Raw genomic sequence first — 13,969 nt, forward strand, 5'->3', positions numbered from 1 at the left:
GATGGGTCGTATGGTCTATCTGCGTCATTTTCTATGTACAGCAATGAGGAACTATGAATAAGGGAGGTGTGGAGAGGGATAGCGCTCAACGGTTTCAAATGATATTTTTTATTTTGGGGTGGGTGTAGAAACATTATTATATCAGATTAAATCTAAGGCAGCAGCACCCATGTGAACAACTGATTCTTTTTAACAGCAGACAACACTTTGCCTTTAAGGACAGAAAAACACTTTCAGTGATATTGTACAGTTAGAAAAGGTGACAGCGCAAGCTAGAAGCGTGCTTGGGTGCATAGGGAGAAGAATGGCCAGTAGGAAAAAGGAGGTGATGATGCCCCTGAATAAGACTCTGGTGAGACCTCATTTAGAATATTGTGCATAATTCTGGAGGCCAAACCTTTAAAAAGATATAAACAGGATGGAGTCAGTCCAGAGGGCGGCTACTAAAATGGCCAGTGGTCTTTGTCATAAAGGTCTCAATATGTATTCTTTGGAAGAGGGTGAGTCTCTTTCAATGAAAGGAAGCTCTGGAATGAAGGGGCACAGGAAGAAGGTGAAAGGGGACAGACTGAGGAGTAACCCGAGGAAATACTTCTTCGTGAAAAGTGTAGTAGATATGTGGAACAGCCTTCCAGTGGAGGTAGTTTAGACGAAAATATTGTATCTGAATTTGAGAAAGCTTGAAACAAACACAGAGGATGTCTCAGGGAGAGGAAGGGATTGTAGAGATTAGTAGTTGGTGTGGATGGACAGGCTGGATAGGCCATATGGTCTATCTGCCATCATTTTCTATCTTTCTAGGAAACAATTTTCCAACAAACTATATCATCCAACACCATCAAGCTAAGCATAGGCATTTATATAACACCCCTAGCAAACTATGCTGTACAGCCTGCTCCAAACAAACAAGATTAGAGGATTTTCCTCAATTTGCCTGTACTAAAACCTGCCAGAGCTGATTTTTCCATAGAACATTATCCCCCCCCCCCCCTCCCGAGTCGCTCTGGTGATTTTCAGAGAGCCAGATGTTAGTCTGGAATCACAACTCTCTTTCTCCTCCCTCTCCAACCATTCAGAGGCTGAGCCGAGTCAAACAAGCTGGAAAAGGAAAGCAAGACACATCTTGAGATGACGCTATGTTTTCCTCAGATGTTTTAGAAATCTGGGGGTGAAAACATAAAAACAGGGTCAAACTGGTTTAGGATTTCACCAACTAATCCTGCAGCGGAATGATTAACAGACTGACTGTCCCTTCAGCCCTTTCTGGGTGTTCGGGATACAGATACCACAAGGTGTCCCTTTCGAAAACTAATCGCAGCTCATGTTATTACATGTGTCAGCAAAGCCCAGAAACTGCCAAGTCTCACATGCGCCTTCCCAGGGCTCCCTTCACCCCCACCCCATTCAAAATTCATCCTAGTGCACATGGATTGTGAGGACAGCTAAGATCTGCAAGTTTGGGGTGGGAAGATGTCTTCTAAAATGTCTTCTATTCTTTTTGGTTTTGTTTTGTTTTTTTTGCAGTTTTATAAGCATACATATACTACTACTACTACTAATCATTTCTATAGAGCTACTAGATGTACACAGCACTGTACACATATATGCAGGTACTTTCTCTGTCCCTAGAGGGCTCACAATCTAAATTGTCTTTTTTTTGTACCTGGAGCAATGGAGGGTTAAGTGACTTGTCCAAGGTCATAAGGAGCTAAAGTGGGAATTGAACCCAGATCATCAGGATCAAAGCCTGCAAAACTAACCATTAGGCTACTCCTCCACATATATTTTGCAGGTTTTGTTTACCCAAGAAACTAGGTAGGGGGGGGGGAGACATATGACATGACCCACCAGCTAATACTGTTTGCTGATATTTAGGACAGGTTACCAAGAAGGTCATGTGTTGATGCCAAATACAAAACAAAACAAAAAACACATATATGAGCTGGCCTGGGCCATACTGCTTAATTCTGGGTCTCCTGATAGGACCAGCGGAGCTAAGACATCTCATGCAGGCAATGTACTTGACCTCCAGGTAGGCCTGGAAAAATATAGCAGGTGCCATACTGGTCTATTAAGCCCAATATCCTGCCTCTACCAGAGGCCAACCTGGGTCACTTGAGGTACCTGGCAGATCCCAATAGGGAGATCCAGTCCCTTTCTTCATTCTTGGTGCTACTACATGACCCCTGTGGTGGGGAAATTTCCTTTTGGCAGCAAGGGAACCTACACTGCCCAGGGCAGACCGGGTGAATAACAGTATAATAAATATTCTCTGTTCATACCAAAACTTGGCTCATGAACGAAATCATTCTTGTTTGACTTATTCCAATACTTTCAGACTGAATCCTGGCCAGCTCCATGGCTCATTCCCTCTCTAAAGATGTTACACCATACGGCGATACACACAGGGACCATTTCAGCTCTGGACAGCTTTCTATTACAACAAGCTCTATTGTTTTAATGCATTAATTATACTAATGCAGTGAGAGAAACGATGTTTGGTAGGAATGCAATAACTGAAACCACTAAGCAAAATTCTGTTCAATTTTCCTCTCCAGTACCACTTGAGACATGCTAAGAGAGCTGTAGCAAGATTTGCCCAAGGGCTTGCTGGTTTTTCCAAACAGCTGGAAGTTAGATCTAGCTGCTCAAATTGTCTAAACACAATTTACAAATGCCTGGAATTCTAAATATTCATGGAACGCAAGCCTGAAAAAGCACCTGAAGGAATCCCTGCACGGACTCGTACCAATTGCTTGGCGGAAACTTGGATTCAAACATGTTTACAGTTTCCTACACTGTGCTGGAGCTCTAGGAAACTTTCAAATGGGAAAGACAGTTTGACTTACTGAGACCACTGTGCCATGTTTACTAGACAGAACAAGACACAGCAGACCAGAGTCTGACAGACTGAAGAAAAATGTGCTAGTATGCTTCAATGAAGTCCCTTTTAAATCCAATAATCCAGTCTTTTTCGTGCTATAAAACTAGACCCTCTACTGAAACCGGGGCACTATCTGACAACAGGTAAACAGTCAGAATGTAAAAGAAGTCTCAAATTAACAAGGACTAGAAAGATCTCTGGAAAACCGCAAGCAGGTAGAACTGGAGACAATGGCTGTATGTAAGGCCCACTTCATCCAACTCTCTGTCCATGGGCTTATGCATCTGAGGTCTTCCTCCTCCCTCCCCCATCAAGGTCCTTTTGTACCTGTCTCATGCATGCTTGATGTCTGCCATGTTTTGGTATATATAAATACTTTGCCAGTTGTCTAGTCCAGAGGTCCACCACCGTCTCAGTGAAAAAAATAGTTGTTATTCCACCTATCAGCTTCATGTCCTAGCACTTTTTGTTCTATGGGAAAAGCTTCTTAGAGAGGTGTGGTAGCCGTGTTAGTCCACTTTTAAAGGTAATCAATAGAAATAAAATAAAACATGGAAAAGAAAATAAGATGATACCTTTTTTATTGGACATAACTTAATACATTTCTTGATTAGCTTTTAAAGGTTGCCCTCTGACGAAGAAGGGCAACCTTCGAAAGCTAATCAAGAAATGTATTAAGTTATGTCCAATAAAAAAGGTATCATCTTATTTTCTTTTCCATGTTTTATTTTACTTCTATTGATACTTTATTGAAACCTCCTAGATATTAAAATATTAGTATCCTACCTCCCTTTCTCTTCTTTATATTAAAAGGTACATCATTAAGCCATACATAGAGACTGAGGAAGATGTCGAATAGTTCACAAACTCTTTGAACTACCTCCATCACAACATTCTTTAGTTGATGTGCTCTCTATAATTACTCAGAGTCTCACCAGGTGTGGAAAGCAGAGATGCAATTGCTTCCTTTTGAATAACTGGAGAGATACCTCCATCAGAGATCAGTGATAGTGTTAAGCAGTGGCAGTGAAGGATCCCCGATTTGATTCCTGGACCAGCTCCTCTGCACTCCTGGGTTGGGTGGAAATGTTGCAAAGGCAGTCGGGTGTTCACAACCCCCCGGAGGGGAAGGAATGATGGTCATTGTCAAGGATAACACCTGGTAGCCAGATCGAGAGCCATGGTACAGCAATCAGGCCTGGTGCGTGGTCCCCAGCCTCAGGGCTACTGCTGCAACGACCAAACTAGGGAGAGGTGGGAGGATGGGGACCCTGGGTAGTTACAACCGATTTGCTCCAAGATCCCAGAACTGGTTCCAGCTAAGCTTGAAGAAAGAGAACTACTAGGCTTAAAGCTTTCTACTTATTTCCAAACTCATCTACCGCCCCTCCCAAAGACATTCTAGAGCAGTTAGCTAATCAGGAATGAATACCTCTTCCGGATGTGACACTCAAGTGAACATATATGACGTTTCACCAACTGGCAGCTAACACCCTGTTAATCCCAGACAATTGGCAACTTGTGACACACCTAGCTTCAGAGGTCACAGTGCTGAAGATCTATGATTTAGATTCCTAGTTATACTGGGGCATTTCTAGAACTGGGCACCTCCAATACAATGCCATGTGGTGAGAGCCAATTCTGCAACGGCATGTAGGCGTCCAGATTCTATTATGCAATATCCCGCTAAAGATGTGATGAAAAAGGAGACCTAGAAGAGAAAGGCCTTTAGGGTACTTGAGCCAGTTGGATGGAGTTAAAAGGGGATGTGTCCTTACCCTTATTTAGGAAGTGGGGGAGAGAGGGTTGTTTCCTTCTGATTGTTAGGATGTGATTTTGTGTTTATTGTATTTTATGAAACTATGTCTTTTTCAATATACTGTCATTGTGTGATACACACTGACTTCACTAAGATCATGTCTTTTTCAAGACTGTTCTCCAGAGATCACATTTGTCTATACTCCTCAGTGATTTCATATTTAGACCCCTGATGTAGGCTTTACGCTGAAACACAGTGCTACCAGTGGAGAAGTAGCCTAGTGGTTAGTGCAGTGGACTTTGATCCTGGGGAACTGAGTTTGATTTCCACTGCAGCTCCTTGTGACTCTGGGCAAGTCACTTAACCCTCCATTGCCCCTGGTACAAAATAAGTACCTGAATATATGTAAACCGCTTTGAATGTAGTTGCAAAAAAAAAAAAAAAAACAACAAAACACTTACGGGTGAAGGGGGCACCTATATGTGGGTACAGTGGGTTTCTGGTGAGTTTTGGAGGGCTCACAGTTTCCTCCACAAGTGTAACAGGTAGTGTGGGTATGGGCCAGGGGCATAGCATGGGCCCCCACAGATTACGCCCTGGCCCCCTCTACATTTGACCCCCCCCCCCAGCCTCCGACCCCCCCACCCGCCCGCCCGCCCGCATCAGGTATCTTGTTTGCTGGCGGGGGTTGAAGAGTCTTCTTCAGCGCCGGTCGACTTCGGCGCCTTCGTTGTGTGAGCATCTGTTTCTGACACCTTACATCCTGCACGGGGTTACATGCACGGTGCAGGACATAAGGCATCAGAAACATATGATCACACAACGAAGGCGCCAGAGTCGACCGACGCTGAAGAAGACTCTTCGGCTGGCGGGGGTTGGGGACCCCTGCCAGCAAATAAGGTTCCTGATGCAGCGGCGGCGGCGGGGGGGGGAGGGGGGGGTTGCGGCTGTCCAGCATGGAACAAGTTAATTGACTTTTCTGTTTTAAGGGAAGCTTTGTTTGAGCTAATTCCCATTTGTACATGTGGCCAGAAATACTTGTCAAAAACACTGGATGTGGCACACGACTCAAAGAAATTGAATAAGAATCGCTTTAACAGGGCTCCTGGATTAATTGGTTACCCTCGGTGAGCCGCTTTTTTTCGAAAGGGTCCAAAGTGGCGGGGGGGGGGGGGGGGGGAGAGGCAGCGGGGGAGGTAGCTAAATAGTGCCCCTCCCCCACCTCAGGCTCTGGCCCTCCCTCCCGCCGAGGTCTGGCTATGCCCCTGGTATGGGCCTAGGTACACCTGTCTGAAGTGCACTGCACCTACTACTAAACTACTCCAGGGGCCTGCTTGCCGCTGTCATGGACCTGAGTATGACATCTGAGGCTGGCAAGCAATGTTCTTCCACACACTTTTTGGGGGTGGGAGGGGGGTTAGTGACCACTGGGGGGGTTAGTGACCACTGGGGGAGTAGGGGAGGTCATCCCTGATTCCCTCCAGTGGTCATCTGGTCATTTGGGGCACCTTTTTGTGCCTTATTCGTATGAAAAACAGGTTTAGCTCAAAACGTTGAAGTTTTAGTGCTGGATGTTTTTGCTTTGTTCCATTATGGCTGAAAGACGTCCAAGTCTTAGGAACACCCAAGTCCCGCCTTGAACATGCCCCTGGCACGACCCCTTGAGATTTGGGCGTCCTTCTGAAGGACTTCGGAGAAAGATGTTCAAAATGAGGTTTCGATTATACCGAATTGGACGTTTCTGTGAGATGCACATCCAAATGCCGATTTATGTCACTTTTTGGACGTCCATCTCTTTCGAAAATGAGCCTAAAAGTAACTTGACTGCTAAATGTGCCCCAAAAACTGGGTTGAGAACCATTGTACTATGGTCTTCCTCGTCTCCTCTTCTGGCTCTTTGATCATTAGGATCTCCAGCACCTCACCTCACCACCCACCTGCTCTCAGGGATCCATGTCTGCTCTTAAACCCGGCTCTCAGAGGTTCCACTTTGCTATGTGATCTCCCCCACGATAATGTTTAAGTCACCATACTTGCCTCAAGCTCAAGTAAATTTATACTGTTACCAACTTAGGTTTAGGCAAGATATACATTTTACAAATAAATAAAATCTATGTTAATTGAATGTTTTAATGCATGCTCATTAGGTGTATCATTAGTATTATGCTAACATTGTATTATATCTCTGTTTGAATTCCTGCGCTGTTAAATGTGTATATTTTTTATACTGTTTCACGGTAGTGCTGTTATTAGGTTTCATTTTACTGTTTTCAAGTTTACCTCATTTATTGTATTTATGTTTATTCTTGGTTATTTTACTATTGTTACGCTGTTAACAAAATTATAAGTTTTATGTTAAACTGTACCTGTTGTACACCGCCTTGGGTTAATGTCTTCATAAAGGCGGTTAATAAATCCCAATAAATAAAATAACCTCAGCTTCCCAAACCCCAGCCAGGCTGCCAGCCTCCCAGTACATAACTCTGTACTGCTAAGTAAGCATATACATGATGGATTTGTCCTGTACCAGAAGGCAGCCATTCTGTTACAACATCGTTTTCTTGATGAGATTTGAATTCTCCGGGGCTGTCTGATCTGACTTGGCCTACGGCCATACTTTAAATAGAGTTATGCAGGGCGGAGTTCTTTAACCTTTGAGACAGCGAAGGCAAAAAAACATGGGTAGAACTCATCTGATGTGCGATATGATGCCAAATATGCTAGTGACACGAGGTTTTATTTCAGTAAAACTCCTATGTATCATTTTAAATAGGTCTTTGGCATTAATGCAAGTTGTCGAGCGTGCTACATATAATCTGCAGTGCTGCATCACCATGCCAGGTCTTATCAGACAAAACACCTGCCCGAAGACTACACTCTGCTAATCTAGCTTCCAAAAACAGTTTCAAACAGCAGAGGGCGGAGAGAGTAAGCAAGACCTGGCCTTTGATACTTTGGGTACTGGAGCCTGAATGCATTTGGGACTCACACACCTGCACCGTGGCTGAGATGACACTTGGATGTGGGGGCCACCGGTTCACATGTTCTGTGAAGGGCTTGGAAGGGCTGGTCTTCTCTACAATCAGCACTCACTCGGGGATCCCACATATTACCAAAGCGGTTCTAAGTAAAGATACGTTGCACTGTTGTTTCTGTTCTTACACTACACTGGTTGTGGCTGCAATGTAAACAATGTCTATGTTTAGCAAGTGGCAGCTTCACAGGGGTATCAACATCGGCCTTCTTCACGTCCAAGGTGACCACAATAAGCCTCAGATCCAGATGGAAGCTATAATCGGAGGCCCATTACTGTGCCAGCTTAGGAGATCCTTTGTACTACTACTACTATTTAACATTTCTAGAGCGCTACAAAGTGTACGCAGCGCTGTACAAACACAGAAGAAAGACAGTCCCTGCTCAAAGAGCTTACAATCTAATAGACAAAAAGTAAAGCATTTAAATTTAAAATATTTAAGCAGTCAAGCACAAGAGAACAGTCACAGAAGGACAGAAGATGTTGAAGGGTGGTCAGTGTGATTAGGTGTAACTCTGGTTGGAGTAAATGTGAATTGGAATGTTTCAGTATGAAGGACAGATGGCAATGTGTGTAGGGGGAGGGGACGAGATGGGGAGGGCTTGGAAGGCAATCCACTCTTCCAACAACTTCAAAAATGGTTCCTGGACACAAAGAGGCCATTCCTGAACCTTCCTCTCCCACCATCTCATGAGAGTACATTGAAAAATATTTGATGTGCAGGAATGCATACTGAAGAAGTGAGGCTAACCAGCAACTAACCACATAAGTGCCTTGTCAGTTCGACTCCCTTTTAATGTAGGGTAAAAGGAAACATTAAGTCTCGGGATCTTGTCTGCATAACCTGCTCCACAAGAAGTTGTGATGACCGTTATATTTGTTTCAAATCCCAGGACATCAACATCATAAAACAATGTTATATCTCATTACCATTTGGTCCTAAGATGCCCTCTTGGATAAAACCTACTAGAACATACTTCTCAGATCAGAAAGCAGAAAGAAAATGAAGCTGCTTAATTTTTTGTAATCACTCTTCACCTGGAAATCTCAACGTCCAAGCAGGGTTAGGAGAGACCTGTGGTCTATGGCAAGCTGGTCAACTTTCACCATCCTTAAGTCAAACGCGTCTACAAGAAAAACATGGGGTTCTTCTATAATTCAGCAAAGTGGAGAGCGATTCCAGGGACCATATTTACATAGCAGATACAGTGGAATTTAGCACACATCTCAAACTCAACCCTGCTAAAACGGCATGGCTGCTCCAATGTCAAAACAGGAAGCAACTCACAGGCAAGATTCTGGTGATGCACATTTAGTGTCGAAGCAGGTTCTCTATATTCAGACCTCCATCCCACATGCATAAGCCACACGTAGGCAAACAATCAGATGGCAGATAAGGTCCAGAAAGATTGCCCTACCATCTCACCTCTTTATTCCCAAACTGCTCTTTTTATCAATGTCAACCAGCAAATTCCCTCAGCCTGTGAAGTTCACCACCGTGCCAAATCTAGCATTGTCTTTGAAGGGACAGCCAGCCTTCCCAAGGATCAACTGTCACCCTCCAATCCTGAATTAGCAGCCAGTAAAATTAAGCAGTGTGCAATTTGAACAACTCCCAAGAACTAGTAACCCACGTAGGAAAAAGATTTGAAAGCATCTCTACCTTAAACGCTCCACAGCACCCAAAGCCAGTGACTCCACAGCTTTGCCTTGCCATCAGCTGCACCAGGAGCTGCTCCACCACCCTCCTAACTAGGAGACAAGATGGCCCAGTCAATGGAAAGGGAAGGAAGGAACATAGGAGAGAGGGAAGAGAGCAAGGAAGGAGGGAGAAAAGACAGGGAATGGCCAGGAGAAGAGGAGGACAAACAGAGCAAGCAGAAAATGAAATTCACTAAACCAACAATGATCACCTGTAGCACATGGCAATGCAACAATTTCAAATGATACAAAGATGGACCTGGTAGAGCAGCAGTTAGATTTCTAACTATTTGTACGTAGTGTGAAGCCTAACACAGCTCAACACCAGACATCAATTGTGAGCTCTTGTGAGAAAAGAAGGCCAGGGAAGAAAAGCACGAGGTCTGTGGAAAGCTCTCCTAGCAAACCAGAAAGAGCAGGTGAGGATCCTCCTGCTGGTCTACTGAATTTCTCCAGAACTTCTTCAATCCACCCACCCCAGGAGATGCCAAGGTGCAGCGATTCTCTGTGAGATTAAATTAACGAGTTTGGCTTCTCTTTGCCAGTCTATAAACACTGGCCACAGTTCTTAAACACGCAAGCTCTTCCAAAACCAGAAAGAATAAGAACACGTGACTTTTACGAGATATCTACTTTTGTTTAATCTCAAGGAACACAAATACTTATCCCCCAATATCATTACAACACTATCCAATGACCTTACCAGAGCATCAGATACTTCCCCAGTCCTAGTGGATTTAGAGAGAAATATACTGAAGTGATTTACCCTCTAGGAAATGCGAGTGAAATATCACAGTCACACACTTTTCCTAGATAAAACAGAGATAGGGCAGCCTGCCATCACATTCTAAAGGTGAAACGCCAAGACTGGTTTCCAGGAAGTCTCCTGGGATCAAAAGCCCATGACCCAACTTCTAACTTCTCTACCATGAAGCTGAAGCAGCGCACAGGCAACCTGAGAGTGGCGACTTTTACTGAATGGTGTATTTTATGACTTGCAAACTTTCCAGTCATGTAGCTCTTCTGACAATCACAAACTCAGGCAACCGGCTAAACCAAGTGCAATTAAATAATAGGACAGCACAGGAGAGCAATGCCCTCTTCTCCCACTGGGCACCTCTGACTTTCTAATTGTGAAGTAAGCTTTGCATTGATCATGTACGATGACATGACACCCAACTCAACACCATACCCCAAGCTCCACAGCTCAATCCCAAGACCTTGACACAATTGCTATCCATGACCCTAGCATCACTCCAACCAACAGAGAAGCAACTGGGCACAGTGGATGGGAGAGAGGTGAGAGGTAATTCACTTCCATTGCTCTGTAAATATAATATCAACATATCTGTGTATCAATGAGTCATTTCCACCTGCCTGTGTGTGAAAAGTGTCAGGCTAAGAGCTCTGCTGAATGCTATGGCCAGGGAGGTTACGGGCATTACAGAGGGGTTCATGCAGAACACAGTCCTTCCAGAATACCCTTCACTGTAATCACTTCTCAGATGTCAAATGATCTTCACCAGGATAAAAGCTTTATCTAGGAAAACAAATTCTCTATGTAATAAAGGCTGATCTTCTGATGAAGGCCAGCTGTAAAGGGATAGAGGGTGTGCAGGGAAAGAGAGAGAGAGAGAGAGAGAGAGAGAGAGAGTGTGTGTGTGTGTGGGGTGTGGGGGGGGGGGGGCGGGATAAGTGATCCTAAAATACTAGAGGATGGGGAGGGGGAGGTGCAGAAAAGGAAAATAAATATGGATATTATGAAAGCAGCCTTGAGAGTATGTGAACATATGATGGAGCTGTCCATTGGGTGTACCAACATCTGTGCATGTGTAGGACATGGAAATGTGATTGCATCTGTATATAAGTTTTCTCAGCTTCTTGTACATGAACGACACACACATGATATCTACATCTGAGACCCTATATCAAGTGCCCCAATGTCTTACATGGGTGTGTGTGTTTTCCTTTTTTCTACCCTATAATACAACTGGAGTTCTTTTCCTTTCTTTTAAAGTTTTAAATTTTAATTGTAAACCACTTTGATGTTTGGCAAACTGCAGTATATCAAAAATAAATAAGCAAACAAACAAACATAAGTACATACAAAACCACACACACATTAATATCTCTACCATAGCTATATCCAACTTATTTTATTTTTCAGAGCCCCAGGTTGGCAGGTATATAATATCAGTGTTTCAAGTGTACATTATAACTATCTATTAATTACAGATACCTTGAGGAGGAAACGGAGGGTGTATATAACCTTGGTGCCCCAGCTGGTATATTTATTACAGATACTCTGGGGAAGGCGAGGGTGTATATAATCTCACTGCCCCAGGTGGATGCATTAGGAGATACCCCAGGAAGGGGAACAGTGTACATAGTCTTGCTGCCCTGGAAGGATATATTTATTACAAAGACTCTGGGGAGGGGGAGCATGTATTTAACCCAGATGCCCCAGGGTGGATATATTTAATAGGCACCCGGAGGGGGGAAGGGGGCATATGATCTCATTCCCCCAGGTGGATATATTTATACAGCCTCCCACAGGTATATGAAATATAATTTAGCTCCCCCGGGTGGATATATTTATTACAGATACCCCAGGGAGGGGAAGGGTTTATATAATCTCACTCCACCAGGTGGAAGTATTTATTACAGATGCCCCAGGAAGGGAGACACTGTATATAACCTGGCTCCCCCAGTGAATATATTTATTACAGATGCCCCATATAATCACACTCCCCCATGTGGATGTCGCTCTTTATCCAATCAGAATCCTCTCTATATATTGTTCTTTTTTATTTTATCTGTTATTTTTAGATTGTAAACAGCAAGTAAGTTGGGTGGTACAGCAAGTTTTAATAAACTATATATAACCTGGCTCCCAAGGGGTGGATATATTTATTGCATATGCCCAGGGAGGGTGTATATAATCTCACTCCCAGGGTGGATATTTATTACAGATGCCTGGGGGGGGGGGGGGGTGAATATATAACCTGGCTCTCTGGGGTGGATATATTTGTTACAGAAGCACTGGGGAGGGGTGAATGTATATAACCGGCTCCCCTGGGTGGATATATTTATTACAGATGCCCCAGGGAGGGTGTATATAATCTCACGCCCCCTGGTGGATGGCTATTACAGATGCCCCGGAGGGGGGTGTGTATAACCTGGCTCTCCCGAGTTAATGTATTTATTAGAAGACTGTATATGATCTCGCTGCCCCGGTGCTGCACTCTGCTCCAGCTCCTCTCATTGCCTGCGGTGGGATGAAGTTGTTCCCTTACCTGCACAGAATCGTTGGCCATCGCCGCCGGCTGCGCAGGGAAGGCAGCTCCTGCGCCCTCGATCTCGGTCACCGCCGCCGCGGCGGGTGCAGCCGGTCCCCCATCAGACGGTCCTCGTAAGCGCCCCGGCCGGGAAGGACTCAGATCAGCCGGCGGAGCCCAGACACCGCACTTCCCTCTGCCCCGATCCCGGCCTCCGGGGCTCGCGCTGAGGGGCGGAGCGCGCGCCACCGCCAACGGCCCCGCCCCCTACACTTTTACAGCGGCCGCGCGCCATCATAATCTCCTCCCGCCCTCCCCTCCGATTCCGCCTTCTTCGTCCATTTGCAATGGGACATGCCTGAGACTCCTCCCCTCCAACTCCTCCTCCTCCTCCTGCTGTTACCCCTTGCAATGGCCGCGCGCAGCCAACAGCACCTCCGCTCTCTCATAGACGACCCTTGCTGCCCTACTAGAACCACACCTCGCGCTACCACAGGCTCTTGCTCTGCCCTCCTCTGTCTCCGACTCCGCCTCCTTCTTAAACGTACAATAGGCACGCCTCCTTCCCCTTCTGGTCAGCCCCGCTGTAGGGAAAGCACCAGAAGCTCCTCCCAGTTTGCCCAAACCCCGTCTGTCTCTTTGTATTTACATTGAACGAGCAGCATCCCAGGCTTAGACTCCGCCCCCCCCACAAAGAGCTTGCCATTGGTCCGGTTCCCTTCTCCACCCTCCGTCCCTCTCTAGCCGCGCCTCCTTCTGTCAGACAAGGGAAAGGGGCGCGAGAGCGCGCGCGCTGCAGGCTCTGTTTCCTCACACGCGTGCACAGTGGAGAAAGGTCCGAGATGCTACTGCTGCGCTGCTGAAGTTTTCCCAAAACTGATCGTGGGGGGAAGAGGAAAAGTAGACTTACACGTGTATTTCCTGATGCACGGTGCACAGATATACATTTCCAAAGCTGGGAGAAAAAAAAATCAAAATTTCACTTAAAAGTAGCAGGAAAAATTACAGAATCCTGGGAAAAGAGAAGAAAATTGGTGGGAACCTGTCATCACGCCACACTCAGATTATAAGGACCATCAGCAGAAAATGTATCTTACAATCTTTAAAAATATTTTAATTAAATCTTTTCAACACAAAATATGTAAAATCAATCTTCCTTAAACAACTTATGGGGGGGAGTCTTAGTAAGCTGCGGTAAGCACTACTGCTGGGTGCGCACAGGCGTCCACTGCAGTTTTTTGCCTGTGCCCATGCCTAAAAATAATTTTTTATTTTTAGTGCTGGGGCAGAGAGTAGGCATGTTGTGTGCTAAT

The 13,969-nt window shown here is 45.1% G+C and overlaps 1 protein-coding gene across 3 annotated transcripts in view; it reads right to left on the reverse strand.

The window, feature by feature from the left end:
- Positions 1-12,885, reverse strand: part of PKN1 (protein kinase N1) — a 113,290-nt gene extending 100,405 nt beyond the window's left edge. For 2 of the 3 annotated variants that reach the window (XM_030197129.1, XM_030197128.1), the window contains exon 1: positions 3,820-4,202. In XM_030197129.1, the coding sequence (XP_030052989.1) occupies positions 3,820-3,879 (60 nt within the window). In that variant the 5' untranslated portion in view covers positions 3,880-4,202. Of the gene's footprint in view, positions 1-3,819; positions 4,203-12,674 lie in introns of those variants that run through there. The other variant, XM_030197133.1, reaches the window with a different exon arrangement.
- Positions 12,886-13,969: the final 1,084 nt, after the last annotated feature.

This window comes from Microcaecilia unicolor, chromosome 3, assembly GCF_901765095.1.
Source record: "Microcaecilia unicolor chromosome 3, aMicUni1.1, whole genome shotgun sequence".
Lineage (NCBI taxonomy): Eukaryota > Metazoa > Chordata > Amphibia > Gymnophiona > Siphonopidae > Microcaecilia > Microcaecilia unicolor.